Below are 15557 nucleotides of genomic sequence, written 5' to 3'. Positions count from 1 at the left end.
CATCGGCCGCCTCCGCGCCCCTCGCGGCCTCGGGAGGGCCCCAACCCCCACGCGCGACCCCCGGCGGGACCATCCGCCGCGTCCCGGCCGCGGAGCCGCGTCCCGGCCGCGGAGGGAGACGAACCTGCGCGCGCCGCGCTGCCGCCGAGAGAGGCCGAGATGGCGGCCCGGCGGCCCTATATATAGGGCGCGCGCCGTGACGTCATGACGCACGCGTCTTTCCCGCCGGCGTCGGGCTTTAGCTCCGCCTCCTCTCCCCCGGCCCTCGGCCCACCTCAGGCCACGCCCCGCGGGTGGTGGGCGTGGCCTGACTGCCCCCCCCACGCCACCACCACCACCACGTGACGCGAGGCTCCGCCTCCCGCCCGGCCGCCGAAGAGGAAGAGCCGAGGGGAGGGGGCGCGCGGGCCGCGGCGCGCTGGGGGAGGGGAGCGGGGGGCGGCGTGAGGGTGACCGATTTCCTTCCGGCACGTCGCCCGCTCCGGGGGAGGAGGTGGGGGGTTTCACTTCCGGGACGGGGTTCCGGCCCATTCCGGCCCATTTCCACCCCCGGAGGTAGGTTGCTGCTCCCGCACTGGCTCGGGGTCCCGCACGCCCCCGTCCGACTGCCCAGCCCGGGGGTCGCGATCGCCGCAGCCTGGCTCCCCTCCCCTCCCCCACCTCGGGGGCGATCAGGTCCTTGTACCCCCACCCCCCCCACTCTCTCCGACTCCGGGCACTCGGGGGAACCTTGCACCTACTCGGCCCCCCGGCCCGGCGCAGCGGCCGGACCCGCCCCCTCGCCGGGCCCCTCCCTCAGGACCCCGGGGTGGGCGTCCCCGTCCCCACCTCCCCCCCTAGGGCGCCTGGACACACCCAGACGCACACACCCACCTCCGGGCCAGCTCCCCGCCCGCCTCCGCTGGAGCCTGGACCCGCTCCCGGGGCGCCGCCCCCTTCCCGGCCCATCCCCCTCCTCCCCCGCGGGTGCGCTGCAGGCACCCCAGGGCCGGCCGCTCGGGAGTGGGGGGGGACCCGGCCCCCTCTCCACCCGTCCACCCTCCCCCCCCAGTGGCCAAGCCCCCATGCGGATCCCCGATTCTCCCCCGCCTCTTGCAGCTCTCACCCCCTCGTCCGGTGCCGACGCTAGAGACAGACTTTTACTAGGCTCCAAAATTAGAACATCTGAAATTCAGGATGGCATGGACCGAGGCACTTATTGGAGTAAAAGTTGCCAAACAGACAAAAACGCTTTGGAAAAAGGTCAGATTGGCTAAAGTTGGTTCTCGAACGCAGCGTGTTGTACGTGTCCCCCACCCCACCCCCCTCTCCCCACACCCCCCCCTCATTGTAGTGCAAATGCCAGGCAGAACTTTTTGGGGGGGAGCTGGAGGTCTTCAGTAACTGGGATGTCATACCTCGATCAGGAATGAATGCGAGCACTTTGTTCTGTTGGGTTCTCTGCAGACCATAGCAACGCTTTCAAGACTTGAGGATGGGGTTACTGGTAGAAGCTGAGTGTCTGAGCTGCATCTTGGTAAAATACCCTTTTAAAAAAATCAGTTTAGGGAATTTTTTTTTGGGGTCACACCCGGCGATGCACAGGGTTTACTCCTGGCTCATGCACCCAGGAATCACTCCTGGCAGGACTTGGGAGACCCTAATGGGATGCTGGGAATCGAACCTGGGTCAGCTGCGTGCAAGGCAAACTCACTGTGCTATCGCTCCAGCCCCTACAGAATTCTTTAGGCTCAAAGTATCTTTGGCCCCTGAGGTCCGCCAACGTTGAATTTCGATGGAGGCACATTTCCCTAGCCTTTCCCGATTGGAAGAATGAATTTGGCATCTTGCTGATGCCTGGTTTGAATCCTGGTGGGTTCAGATATATTCCCAACCTGTATCAGGGATTGACATCAAAGGCCTTTTTATTTGGCTTCCGCCACCCGACTCAAACTTAGAAATAATGGCTTTTTACTTTCAGTTTTGAGACCCTGTAGAAACGCTAAACATAATTCATGCAACGTGTAATAAAAGAACAGGTCTACCTAAGCAACCTATATGGATATAATCGCATTTATTCAAAGAGCTTCTTCCTCTTCCAAAGAAAAGTTGTCTGTATTCAATGTGGAAATGCAAAAAAATATAATAATAATAATAAGTTCACATCCTTATTCTCCCCCCACCCCCAGTATATTCTGATGCTGCATCAGAAATATCAAAAAAATCAGAGCCTGGTTTTAAAGTTTAAGACAGAAAAAAACAGAAAAATCGAAGCATGGCTTTAAAGTTTAGAATCCTCAGCAATTCCTTTATGGTGTTAACTGCATTTTCTTGCTAAACTTGAAATGCCTGTTGCTACAGCTTTCCTTCTGAGTAGGAGGAAGTTTTTGATGGGGAACTTTTGACATTTAAGTGCATGTTTCCTTTCTTCCTTTCTCTTTTCTTCCTTTCTTTTCTTTCTTCCTTCCTTTCTTTCCTTCCTTCCTTCTCTTTTTTTTCTTTCCTTCTCTTTTTTGTGACGCGCGATAGTTTTTTGTAAACGAAACTTGCTCAGAAAGATGTGTGAGGGACCAGAGCGAATACAGTGGGTAGGGCGCTTGTCTTGCATACAGCCTACCAGGGTTCGATCTCCAATTTTGGTGTCCCATGTGGTCCCCCAGCCCCACTGGAGGAGTCCCTGAACACATGCAGGGCCGCCTCTGCGACATCGTGGTGCACGTGCAGGGCCAGGCGTTCCGGGCCCACAAGGTGGTGCTGGCCGCCAGCTCGCCCTACTTCCGCGACCACATGTCGCTGACCGAGATGAACACCGTCTCCATTTCCGTCATCAAAAGCCTGGCTGAGGACCATAAGGCATGGCTCGCAAACAACCAAAAACATCAAAAAAAAAAAAAAGAAAAGAAAAGAGAGAAAGAGAAGTATATGTTCAAGAGAGAGCATGGGCTTCTTCAGCGTGGAAGTAAGCAAAGAAACAGGGAAGCAAGTGGAGATACGTGTTTAAGGAAGCATGCGTCCTGGAGAGCCTTCTAGATGCTGTATTTATTGTTGCTGGGTCACCCGCTCAGCAATGCCCAGGGCTCTGTGCTTGGGGATCACTCCTGGCAGTGCTCAGGGGACCCGGTGGGATGCCAGGGATCGAATCCGGGTCAGCTATGCGCATGCTTGATTTTTGCACCAGCCTCTACATTTCTTATTTTTGTTTGTTTGGCTTTTGTAAGCAGTGCTCAGGGGTTCCTCTTGGCTCTTGCTTAGGAATTACTGCTGGTGATGCTCTGGGGACCCTATGGGATGCCGGGGATCGAACCCAGGTCGGGCGTGTGCAAGGCAAAACGCCTTCCCCGCTGCTCCGGCCCCGTATTCGCGCTTTCTCTGCGAACTCCCGGGGCTGGGAACCGCGAGCATTAACGCGACTCTGGGTTCTCTTCCTGCAGGGCTGAATGCCTGCCTCCACACCCAGGCCCCACCATGGAGAAGGGAGGGAACATTCATCTGGAGATCCCGGACTTCAGTAACTCGGTCCTCAGCCACCTGAACCAGCTCCGCATGCAGGGCCGCCTCTGCGACATCGTGGTGCACGTGCAGGGCCAGGCGTTCCGGGCCCACAAGGTGGTGCTGGCCGCCAGCTCGCCCTACTTCCGCGACCACATGTCGCTGACCGAGATGAACACCGTCTCCATTTCCGTCATCAAGAACCCCACGGTGTTCGAGCAGCTCCTGTCTTTCTGCTACACGGGCCGCATCTGCCTGCAGCTGGCCGACATCATCAGTTACCTGACGGCCGCCAGCTTCCTGCAGATGCAACACATCATCGACAAGTGCACGCAGATCCTGGAGGGCATCCACTTCAAGATCAATGTGGCCGAGGTGGAGGCCGAGCTGGGCCAACCGCGGACCAAGCACCCCGAGCGGCCACCCCCGGAGTCCCCCCGGCGGACGCCCGGCCTTGGCCGCTCCCTCAGCCCGCGCCTGAACACCCCGCAGTGCGGCCGGCGGGGCCAGGCCGGTGGCCTGCTGGACGTGCGGGAGCTCAGCCCCCCCGAGGAGTCTACCAGCCCGCAGATCATCGAGCCCAGCTCGGACGTGGAGAGCCGCGAGACCATCCTGCGCATCAACCGGGCCGGGCAGTGGTACGTGGAGACGGGCGTGGCCGACCGCGGGGTCGGGAGCGACGGCGAGGTCAGGGTGCTGGGGACCGTGCACATCAAGACCGAGAACCTGGAGGAGTGGCTGGGGCCCGAGAACCAGCCCTCGGGCGAGGACGGCAGCAGCGCCGAGGAGGTCACAGCCATGGTGATCGACACCACCGGGCCCAGCTCCGTGGGACCCGAGAACTACGCCTTGGGGTCATCCGGCGCCCAGGTGGCGCGGCCCACCAGCAGCGAAATTGACAGGTGAGTGGCTCGCTCGGCCCGTTGTCGTGGGCCACCAGCAGGCAGGCCCTCGCCGTTCCACCCGGGTCCGATCCCCAGCGTCCTGGATGGTCCCCCGCGCATCGCCAGGAGCATTGCTGGGTCACTGTCACTGTCACTGATCTCCTGTTGTTCATCGGTTTGCTCGAACGAGCCAAGTAATGTCTCCATTGTGACACTTGTTACTGTGTTTGGCCTATCAATACGCCACGGGGAGCTTGCCTGGCTCTGCCGGGAGCATTGCTGGGTGTGACCCAAAAAGGAGAAAAGGAATGTCTGCCTGACCCCACGTGCCTGATCCCGTGTGCCTGGGCAGAATAAGTTGACTCTAAGGGGGCCAGAGTGATGGGGTTGGAGTGATAGCACAGCGGGGAGAGCGTTTGCCTTGCACGCGGCCAATGCGGGTTCGATTCCCAGCATCCCATAGGGTCCCCCGAGCACCGCCAGGAGTGATTCCTGATTACAGAGCCAGGAGTAACCCCTGTGCATTGCCAAGTGTGACCCCAGAAAGGAAAAGAAAAGGGGGGACAGAGTGATAGGACAGTGAGGAGGGTGCTTGCCTTGCACGGAGCTGACCCAGATTCACCCCGGATAATCCCTCCCCCCCCCCCGTCGCCCCCACACGCCCCACCAGGAGTGATTCCTGAGTGCAGAGTCAAGAGTAGCCTCTGAGCATCACCAGGTGTTGCCCCCAAACAAAAACAAAACCCTGAGGGGCTGGAGCAATAGCATAGCAGGTAGGGCGTTTACCTTGCACGGACCGACCCGGGTTCAATCCCCAGCATCCCATATGGTCCCCTGAGCACCACCAGGGAGTAATTCCTGAGTGCAGAGCCAGGAGGAACCCCTGAGCATCGCCGGGTGTGACCCAAAAAGCAAAAAAAAAAAAATAAAATAAAGAAAAAACAAAACCCTGAGGAAGCTAGAGTCACATTCTTCTCCAGAAGCGGAAAGCGCTTGGTCCTCCCCAAGGGACCGTGCCCTGAGCACTCGGGTTAAGTCAGACCCTCCCATGGATCAGACTGGCCCCATCGGGGCTGGAACGATAGGGCAGCGGGGAGGGCGTTTGCCTTGCAGGTACTAACCGGGGTTTGATCCCCGGCATCCCATTAGGTCAAGTGGAGTACCACGGGAGTGATTCCTGAGTGCAGAGCCAGGAGTCAGCCCTGAGAACAGCCACGGGGGGGAGGGGGGCGCCCCCAAAAGACAAAACAGACTGGGACCTGTCACTGCCAGGGCGCTGGATGCCATGCAGGGGGCACAGCTTCTACTGGGACCCAGGCACGCCTGCCCTGCCCGGGTATGCCCTCACCACGGATATGCGGCCTTGGGGAGTTCCACTTTGCCCTGCTCCAAGCCAGGGGATGTACAGTGGCCGAGCAGTTTGTCTTCTAAAATTAGTCTGTATTTGATGACCTCACGGCCGGCCCAGGTTCGATTCCTACATCCCTCTCGGAGAGCCCGGCAAGCTCCCAAGAGTATCCCACCCGCATGGCAGAGCCTGGCAAGCTCCCGTGACATATTTGATATGCCAAACACAGTAACAACAAATCTCACGATGGAGACGTTACTGGGTCTGCTCGAGCAAATCAATGAACAACAGGAGGACAGTGCTGCTGATGAGGAACGGTTTTGTAAATCATGGTATCTTAAAAATGAAAACTTTTTTTTTGCATTTTTGGGTCCCACCCGGTGATGCTCAGGGGTCCCTCCTGGCTCTGCACTCAGGAATCACTCCTGGCTGGTGCTCGGGGGACCCTATGGGATGCTGGGAATTGAACCCGGGTCATCCGCGTGCAAGGCAAACACCCTACCCACTGTGCTATTTCTTCAGTCCCAAAAATAAGAAAAACGGGCTGGAGTGATAGCACAGCGGGGAGGGCGTTTGCCTTGCACGTGGCCGACCCGGGTTCGATTCCCAGCATCCCATAGGGTCCCCCGAGCACCGTCAGGGATAATTCCTGAGTGCAGAGCCAGGAGGAACCTCTGTGCAATCCCTGTGCATCGCCAGATGTGACCCAAAAAGCAAAATAATAATAATAAATAAAAAAATAAAAAACGTTTGGAAAGGGCTGAAGAGTTTAGCGGGTAGGTGGGACATTTTGCCTTGCGTGTGATTGACCCGGGTTCTATTCTCCAGCATCCCATAGGGTCCCCCGAGCCCAGAACTAGGAATAAACCCTGAGCATCCAGGTGTGGCCCAAAAACCAAAGAGGAAAAATAAAAAAAAGTTGACCGTGATCGATGAAAGCTAAAGAAGCTGTGACTTGGGTTTACCTCCGGACGTACATCTGGGACCTGTCACTGTCACTGTCCTCCTGTTGTTCATCGATTTGGCTCGAGCGGGCCCAGTAACGTCTCCATTGTGAGACTTTGTTGTTACTGTGTTTGGCATCTCGAGTACGCCACGGGGAGCTTGCCAGGCTTTCCCGGGCGGGCGAGATACTCTCGGTAGCTTGCCGGGCTCTCCGAGAGGGGCAGAGGAATTGAACTCGGGTTGGCCATGATGTGAGTCACAGAAATTGGGAGAATCTACCATCCCTTCTGGCTTGGTTTAAGAGTTCTCCATCTGGTGATCTTGGGATGGGCAGTGTTTGAGACCGCAGTGTTGTGTTTGACTTGGGCCGGAAGTAGCAGCTGAAGTGCAAAGATATTTTGGTAGGGTTTTTTTTTTTCCCTTTTTGGATCACACCCAGTGATGCTCAGGGGTCCCTCCTGGCTCATGCACTCAGGAATTACTCCTGGCGGTGCTTGGTTGGGATGCCGGGCATTGAACCCGGGTCGGCCGTGTGCAAGGCCAGCGCCCTCCCCGCTGTGCTATCGCTCCAGCCGTGTGCAGAGATGTTTAATCTCTAACTTGCCCCAACACTCTGAAATAGTTCTGGGGCCGAACCCCACAGTGTTCAGGGGTCACTGGTGGGGAGCCTGTGAGATGTTGGAGAGCAAACTTGGCTCTGCCCTCCCAGCTGGAGGAAAACGGACCCTCGTAGTGATGTAAAAGAAACTCAATTATCAGGGTGCACAGGGCAGAGCAAGTGCGTGGCGCTTGGGAGGACCAGAGTTTGAGCCCCAGCATTCCTCGCGGCCCCTTGCCCCAGTACTGCCTGAGGGTTCCTATGGAGGACAGAAAAATGATTGACGGGGCTGGCGCACCAGCACAGCGGGGAGGGCATTTGCCTTGCACGCAGCTGACCTGGGTTCGATTCCCAGCATCTCATAGGGTCCCCCGAGCACTGCCAGAAGTAACTCCTGAGTGCATGAGCCAGGAGGAACCCCTGAGCATCGCCGGGTGTGACCCAAAAAGCAAAAAAAAAAAAAAGAAAAATGATTGACCCAGTTTCACTTTATTTTTACACGACCTCCCAGTACTTATGCAAGCAGAGGAGTTTATATTTAGCCTTCGCGCTTCACCAAGTCATACGATCTCTGCATTGGGTTGTTTTGTATTTCTTAAATTTACTGGGATAGAATCTGCCCTTATGTGGTGGGGGTGGGGGGGTGTTTGAGTCACACCCGCTGGTGTCAGGGCTGACTCCTGGCTCTGTGCTCAGGGAGCACTCCTGGTGGGGCTCAAAGGACCATACGGGGTACCAGGGATACAGTTGGGGTCCACCACGTGCTAGGCAAGTATCTAAACTCCCGTGTTATCTCTCTACCTGATCCCCTGAACTCTTACTCTAGATCAGATTCTGTTTTTTTGTTTTGCGGCCACACCTGGTGTCGCTCATGATTTACTCAGGTTTCTGTGCTCAGGGGTCATTTCTGGTGGACTGGGGGAACCCTATGGGATGATGGGGATCGAACCCTGGTTGACCATGTGCAAGGCAGATGCCCTACTCAAGTCCTATACTGATGGGATGGGATCATTAATTGGCTTTCTTTTTCTTTTCTTTTTTTTTTTTTTTTTTGCTTTTTGGGTCACACCCGACGATGTACAGTGGTTACTCCTGGCTTTGCACTCAGGAATTACTCCTGGTGGTGCTCGGAGGACCCTGTGGGATGCCGGGAATCGAACCCGGGTCGGCTGCATGCAAGGCAAACACCCTCCCTGCTGTACTATCACTCCAGCCCCAAGTTGGCTTTCTTTTCCTTTCCTTGGGTATAGCATAGAGGGGAATGTAATTACCTTTTTTTTTTTTTTACGTGGGGTGCGGGGGTCATGCTGGGAACCAAACCCAGGGCCTCACGTAAGGCAGGTAGGTGCTCACGGCTAAGTCCAGTTACTTTTTCATTTTTTTGCTTTTCGGGTCACACCCGGCGATGCTCAGAGGTTCCTCCTGGCTCTGCACTCAGGGATCACTCCTGGCAGCACTTGGGGAACCCTTTGGGATGCTGGGGATCGAACCTGGGTCAGCCGCGTATCAGGCAAATGCCCTCCCCTCTGCCTGTTGCTCCAACCCCAGTCACTTTTTCGTTTTCTTTTTTTCCCAAGATTTTTTTTTTTATCGAATCACTGTGAGATAGACCCTTGCAAACAAAACTGTTCATGGTTGGGTTTCAGTCCTGCAGTGTCCCAGCACCCGTCCCTCCACCAGGGCACATTTCCCAGCACCAGGGTCCCCAGGGTCTCTCCCATCATCCCCACCCCCTGCCTGCCTCTATGGCGGAACTTTTCTTCTCTCTCTCTCTCTCTCTCTCTCTCTGTCTCTCTCTTTCTGTCTCTCTCTCTCCCTCTCCCTCTCTCTCCCTTTCTCTCTCTCCCTTTCTCTCTCTCACCCCCTTTCTCTCTCTCTCTTTCTCTCTTTTTCTCTCTTTCTGTCTCTCTCCCTCTTTCTCTCTCTCTCTTTCTCTTCCTCCTCCCTCTCCCCCCCCCCCCCCTTTGGGCATTGTGGTTTGCAATACGGATACTACAAACCACATACGGAGATGGAAGGACGAGGAAGGAGAGGCTGCGAAAATCTCAGGGCTGGGACGCATGGAGACGTTCCTGGCACCCACTCTACTGAGAGGTTGCTGCATATCTCCCTGTCCTTACTTTGAACACTTAGTTCTCGCCCGGTGCCAGCCTGAATCGTGTGATAGTCCTCTTCCTGAGCGCCGTGTCGGGCTTCTCCCCTGCCAGGTTCAGCCCCTCCGGCAGTGTGGTGACCCTGACCGAGCGGCACCGTGCCAGGAGCGAGTCTCCGGGGAGAATGGACGAGCCCAAGCAGCCCTGCTCGCAGGTACGTGGGCCAGTGAGGGAGGCGACCGCCACCGTGTGCCTTTGGGAAATCAACCTCTGCTTGGCCACGGTTCTTGGGGCATGTTTCCGGGCGGGGTGCGGGGAGGGTGCTGGGGATCGAACCCGGGTCAGCCATGTGCAAGGCAAGCGTGTTCCCCGCTGAGCCACGTACCCAGCCCCCACATCATCTCTGCTTTTTTTTTTCGTTCTTTCTTACTGGTTTACGCCCAGTGATGCTCAGGGCTGATTCCTGGCTCTGTGCTCAGGGATCACTCCAGGCTCTGTGCTTGGGCATCACTCCTGGTGATGCTCAGGGCTGACTCCTGGCTCTGCACTCAGGGCTGACTTCCAGCTCTGTGCTCAGGGATCACTCCCAGCTCTGTGCTCAGCGCTGACTCCCGGCTCTGTGCTCACTGCTGACTCCTGGCTCCGTGATCGGGGCTGGCTCCTGGCTTTGTGCTCAGGGCTCACTCTGGCTCAGTGCATAGTGATTGCTCCTAGCAGCCTTCAGGAACCATTCCTAGTGGTGCTCAGGGCTTACTGCGGGCTCTGGTGGTGCTCAGGGCTTACTCCCGGCTCTGCACTCAGGGATCCCCGCTATACTATTGCTTCAGTCCATCATCTCTATTTTCTGGGAGCAATTAATTTCCTGTTGGCCGCTGCTAGAAGCCAGCAGAAGGGCTGGAGCCATAGCACAGTGGGGAGGGTGTTGGTCCCGCACGAGGCTGACCGGGGTTCGATTCCCAGCATCCCGTAGAGTCCCCTGAGCACCGCCAGGGGTAATTCCTGAGTGCTGAGCCAGGAGGAACCCCTGAGCATCGCCGGGTATGAGCCAAAGAGCCAAAAAAAAAAAAAAAGGATAGGGACTGGAGTGATAGCATAGCGGGTAGGGCGTTTGTCTTGCATGCGGCCGACGCAGGTTCGATTCCCAGCATCCTATAGGGTCCGCCGAGCACCACCAGGAGTAATTCCTGAGTGTATGAGCCAGGAGTAACCCCTGTGCATTACCGGGTTGTACTCAAAAAGCAAAAAAAAAAAAAAAAATCCCAACCTTAAAAAGCAGAATGCGCGCTAACCACCGGGCTCTCCTCCCCGCCTCTGCTTACTGTCTGTTCTTCCCTGCCACCCCCCTGCCCCGCACCCCACCGGAGCAGGTGGAGGAGTCGGCGATGATGGGCGTGAGCGGCTACGTGGAGTACCTCCGCGAGCAGGAGGTGTCCGAGCGCTGGTTCCGCTACAACCCCCGGCTGACCTGCATCTACTGCGCCAAGTCCTTCAACCAGAAGGGCAGCCTGGACCGGCACATGCGGCTGCACATGGGCATCACGCCGTTCGTGTGCCGCATGTGCGGCAAGAAGTACACGCGCAAGGACCAGCTGGAGTACCACATCCGCAAGCACACAGGGAACAAGCCCTTCCACTGCCACGTGTGCGGCAAGAGCTTCCCCTTCCAGGCCATCCTCAACCAGCACTTCCGCAAGAACCACCCGGGCTGCGTCACGCTCGAGGGCGCCCACAGCATCTCCCCCGAGACCACCGTCACGTCGCGGGGACAGGCCGACGAGGAGTCGCCGTCGCAGGAGGAGCCGGTGGGGGCCGGGGAGACGGCGTCGGGCTCGGTGTCCACCACCGGCCCCGACTGAAACGTGGCCGGGGAGGGGGCGGCCCCCCTCCCCTCTGGGCCGCCCAGGTCACGGGCTGGTCCTGCGATTCACAAAAAAAAAAAAAAAAACGCCACCTCCCGCGCCCGGATGCCACGCGGGTGTCGCCAATCTAAGGGAGCAGCCGCCCGCCCACGTCTGTCCCCCCCACCTCACACTTTGGAAAAATAAGCAAATCAACCTTCGAATTCAGGGATCAACAGCCTTGGTTTGTTAACTTTATAAGAAGAAAAAAAACAAAAAAAAAAACCCACGATTTTTTTTGTTTGTTTGTTTGTTGGGTTTTTTTGTAATGAAACACTGACCAACAGTCTCTTCCCCAAGCAGACCTGTTTGAACACTGTACTTGGGTCTATCGCGTCCCGGTGACGGTCAGGGCATTGGCCCAAGGTCTGCGGAACCCCCGGAAGGAGCCTTGATTGGAATCAGCCGAGCCATTCAGGACCCCCGTGGAGGAGGGACCCCCCACCACCACCACCCCCCAACCCGCCTTCCCAGCCGGAATCCACAGCGACGCATTTTAAGACAGGGATTGTGCGGTTCTCTGGCCAGACAACACACCTGTTATTCAGCCTGTTGACGGGGTCTGCCGGCCGCCACCGTGGCAAGTGTCCTGGTGGGCAAGTGACACCTCGAAGCACTTTAGACAACAGGAAGTGGAAGGAACAGCCCCAGCTTCCAGGCAGACCCACCTGCTGACTGATTTGCCCTCGTGAGTGTGGTCCCTGGGGGATGGGGACAGGGAGGGGTGTGGGAATGGGAACTGTTTCTGTTTCGAGAATTGCTCCCCCCTCAGAGCCCGGCTCGGAGTTGGGGTGTCAGGAGGCTCGGTGGGGGGGAGTTCTCTGGGCGTTGGGAGTGAAGGGCTGGAGTCCGGGTGGAGTCGCGTGTCCAGGCTGACTACCAAAGCTTCATCCCGGCTCTGGGCTCCTTGGGTCCCCGTCACAGCAATATCGTCCATCCAAACTGTCACTTTCCAGGAAAAGGGAAAAGAAGGAAAAAAAAAAAGAGCCTGTATTGTATTTTTAAAGCCACAGGCCTCCCGTTTGATAACTTTTATAGGATGTTTTAAACACGATTTCCCCCCCCCCCCCACGCGATTGTTGTGGTGAAAGAAATTCAACGTTTTGGTTCTCCCACGGTCCATCCCTTCCACCTGTGTGATAGTTTCTATTTTTAGTCCCCTCGAGGAACCTCACTAAATCGTCTCATGTCTGTGCAGCCTACACGTAAGCGGCTGGCCACTCCAAGAACTTCACTTTTTCACTTTTTAACAGTACACTACAGGGCACTGACCAGAACCTCACACGCATGTACGGACACACGCCACGTACGGACACATGCACGTATGGACACACACACACACACACACACACACACACACACAGCAGAGACACGTTGCAATAAACGACCAAGGGATCAATTGTGATCAGGTTTGGTTACTTAATCATTCCGAAGCTTTGGAACCTGTCAAGGGACCTTTGTGGTAATTCTGGGTATTTCTGCGATTCTTAATCCAGCGCTGAGGGTCAGAAAGGACTTACCAAATGATGTCGCGCTTTACAACGCCCTGTCTGGACGCAGAGTGGGGGGGTTGGGGAGCTGTCTGCGGTGGTCAGCCCTGCAGAGAGAAAAGAGAAGACACCTCCAGCTTCTCTGGACTGAGCGGGACCTCCTTTTTGTTTTGTTTTGATCTTCGTTTCAGCGTATTTAAGTTGGTAGGTGTTTAAAGGATTGTTTTGCAGAGGCCTGGGTGATTGCAAAGAAATTGAGGAGTGGGGCTGGTGTCTGATACCGCCAGGCTCTGTCTGGGAGGCCAGCAGTTCGCTGGCTCCCTCAGAAGGGCCAAACTTGAAAGGCGGGAGGACGGGGGGTGGCATCTTGTGCTTGTCAGTTCCAAGGCAACAGGTAACTGAAGCAATCTGAGAATTGCACTTACTCCTATGGCTGGACCTTCATGCTAGCAAAAAAGGTTGTCTTCCAGAAAAGAAAAAAAAAAACACACCCAGAAATGCATCTTTAAATAGGAATGTGATGATGCTGTGGTTTAATAAGAGCCTGGCTTATTATTTTTATTATTATTTTTTGTTGGTTGGTTTGGGTGTTTGAGTCATACACAGTGATGCTCAGGGGTTCCTCCTGGCTCTGCACTCAGGAATCACTCCTGACGGTGCTTGGGGGACCCTAGGGCATGCGGAGGATCGAACGAACCCCGGTTGGCTATATGCAAGGCAGACGCCCTCCCAGCTGTGCGATCTCTCTGGCCCCAGAACCTGACTTCCGAGGGGCAGTGGGAAAACTCTATTTATTTGGCATATAATTGGTGTTTATGAGACAGACAGGCATTTTCTTTAGCTGGGAAACAGTATGAGAAAGGAACAATGTTCCATGCCAGAGGCAACTTTAGAACCAGCTTAATGGAATTGGGGGGAAAAAATCTCTAGGGAAATGTTCAGTTGGAAATCCAGGATTTCTGGGAGCAGATGTTGCAAGAACATAAAACTATAGATTGTTGCTGCTTTTGATAGAACTTCGAACAAAGCCTACCAAAAATTTTCTTCCTTTTTTTATCCTTGGCTTTGTGGGTCACACTCGGTGATGCTCAGGGGTTACCCCTGGCTCTGCTCTCAGGAATCACTCCTGCTGGTGCTCATGGGATGCTGGGAATCTAACCCAGGTCGGCCACAGGCAAGGCAAACACCCTCCCCGCTGGACCATACCAAAAATTTTCAGTCTCTTCTCCTTTTAAGAAGTAGTATGCTGGAAAGTTCTTTATTGTTTGCTTACAGTTGTTTGTGTTTGTTTTTTCTTATGTGAAAAAAATAAGCTTTTCAGCTCTTACCACATCATGGTGAAGTGCAGTGACTCTTGTAAAGCAAAACTGCTGCATTTGTTAGTTTTAGCCACACACATTTGAAACAAAGTAGGGAATAGTCACTAAGCAAAAGCTCAGACCCCAGCGGGTTTCCCTCCCTCAGCCCTCACTCTCACTGGTTTTTCCTGCATCGATACTGTGAATCAAGCACATCCTCCTTGCCTTGGGCCAAGTCAGTACCCATTATTCTGCTGGGCCTCCTCAGAACCTCGAAGTTCAAGCAGGAAACTCAAGCCAGGCCAGCTTCTACAGAGATCTCATTTTCTGAAAGCCGTGTACTCATTTTCCCATAGGAGGTGTGCGACTTTCTGAATAATTTACCCAGGGTTTTTATCCAGGCTCACTGTGACATTGTTCTTAGGTCATGGGAGTTAGCCCAGGGCTTGGCTGTCCTCTTTGTCCCAGTAGATGTCCTCTTTGTGTGTGCGCCCAGTATACCTCCCGAGGATGTGCTCAAGTGAACTGTAGGAGTGCTGTAGACTCTACCAAATCGGAACTTGCACACAGTTCCCTGGTAAAGGAAACTGCATCAGCAGTGAGGTCACTGGGAAGTACTTTCTTGTCCTGAAAGAACTTGGGCCTGCACTGAGTGGCACTTACCAGCCAAAGCGCTGCCCAGGGTTCTCAGGAAAAGAGAGCCGGCAGTCTGTTTACCTGCTGTGCTCAGTGGGCACCTCACTGGACCCTGAAGACCAGAAGGAAAAGGCAATATTAGCATAAACTTTAACACTGCCCTTGGCAGGAAAGGCTCTCTAAGGATTGTGCTCTCTCCACTCAGACCATATTTACCTCCGAGCTAAATTGAGTTCTATTTTATCTAAGTTGCAAACTGCCCCTCACGTCCTCACAAGCCATTTCATTATGCCAGAAGGTTAAATCCAGTCTCGAACAGGTAATAAAAACAGATTGACTCCTACAGGACAGCGATTTGGTGAGGGGGCAGGGCATGTGGGACGTGAGATTACGGTTTTCTCGTGAGTGTGTGTGTGTGTGTGTGTGTGTGTGTATGCGCGCGCACGCGCGCTTTTCTTTCTTTTTTTTTTTTTTATGATTCCAGTTCCTTCTCTCGGTGGGACAGGTTTTCCACAGATGGCATGGCAATAGAAGGAAACGATTCCTAGCTTAGGTAGTGGTCTAGTAGAAGAATGAATAGTAAACTTTATCCTTCATAGCCGAATAGTCTTTGATCAATAAATATCTGTAAAAATTTAGGTGTTATAGACACCTTTTTTTTTTTTGGCCAAAGGATAGTAGAGTGGGCAGGGCTTTTTGCCTTGCACGTGACCAACCTGGGTTCGATCCCCAGCATCTGAAACGATCCCCTGAGCACTTCCAGGAGTAATTCCTGAATGCAGAGCCAGGAGTAACCCCTGAGCATTGCTGGGTATGACCCAAAAAAAGCCCCCCCCCCCAAAAAAAACAAAACTTTTCTCTCAACTGGTAAAACCTATGTTTTGTTTTATTGGAAGACC

General features: G+C 54.9%; 1 protein-coding gene across 1 annotated transcript; it reads left to right on the top strand.

Annotated features, from left to right (window-relative positions):
- The first annotated feature begins 464 nt into the window (after positions 1-464).
- ZBTB37 (zinc finger and BTB domain containing 37) lies at positions 465-11198 on the top strand. The gene is made up of 5 exons (XM_056108593.1): positions 465-555; positions 1099-1242; positions 3411-4370; positions 9451-9550; positions 10704-11198. Exons 3-5 carry the CDS (start codon positions 3445-3447, stop codon positions 11190-11192), a joined length of 1515 nt encoding a protein of 504 aa, XP_055964568.1. The 5' UTR covers positions 465-555; positions 1099-1242; positions 3411-3444; the 3' UTR covers positions 11193-11198.
- The last annotated feature ends 4359 nt before the right edge of the window (positions 11199-15557 follow it).

Source organism: Sorex fumeus, unplaced genomic scaffold, assembly GCF_029834395.1.
Source record: "Sorex fumeus unplaced genomic scaffold, SorFum_2.1 ptg000226l, whole genome shotgun sequence".
Classification (NCBI taxonomy): domain Eukaryota; kingdom Metazoa; phylum Chordata; class Mammalia; order Eulipotyphla; family Soricidae; genus Sorex; species Sorex fumeus.
The sequence above is the reverse complement of the archived record's forward strand: the minus strand, read 5'-3'. Positions and strand labels throughout refer to the sequence as shown.

Coding starts and splice junctions, on each gene's coding strand:
- ZBTB37 (XM_056108593.1), top strand. CDS start 3,445: ATGGAGAAGGGAGGGAACATTCATCTGGAGATCCCGGACTTCAGTAAC. Junction 4,371..9,450: donor ACCAGCAGCGAAATTGACAG/GTGAGTGGCTCG, acceptor CTCCCCTGCCAG/GTTCAGCCCCTCCGGCAGTG. Junction 9,551..10,703: donor CCAAGCAGCCCTGCTCGCAG/GTACGTGGGCCA, acceptor CCACCGGAGCAG/GTGGAGGAGTCGGCGATGAT.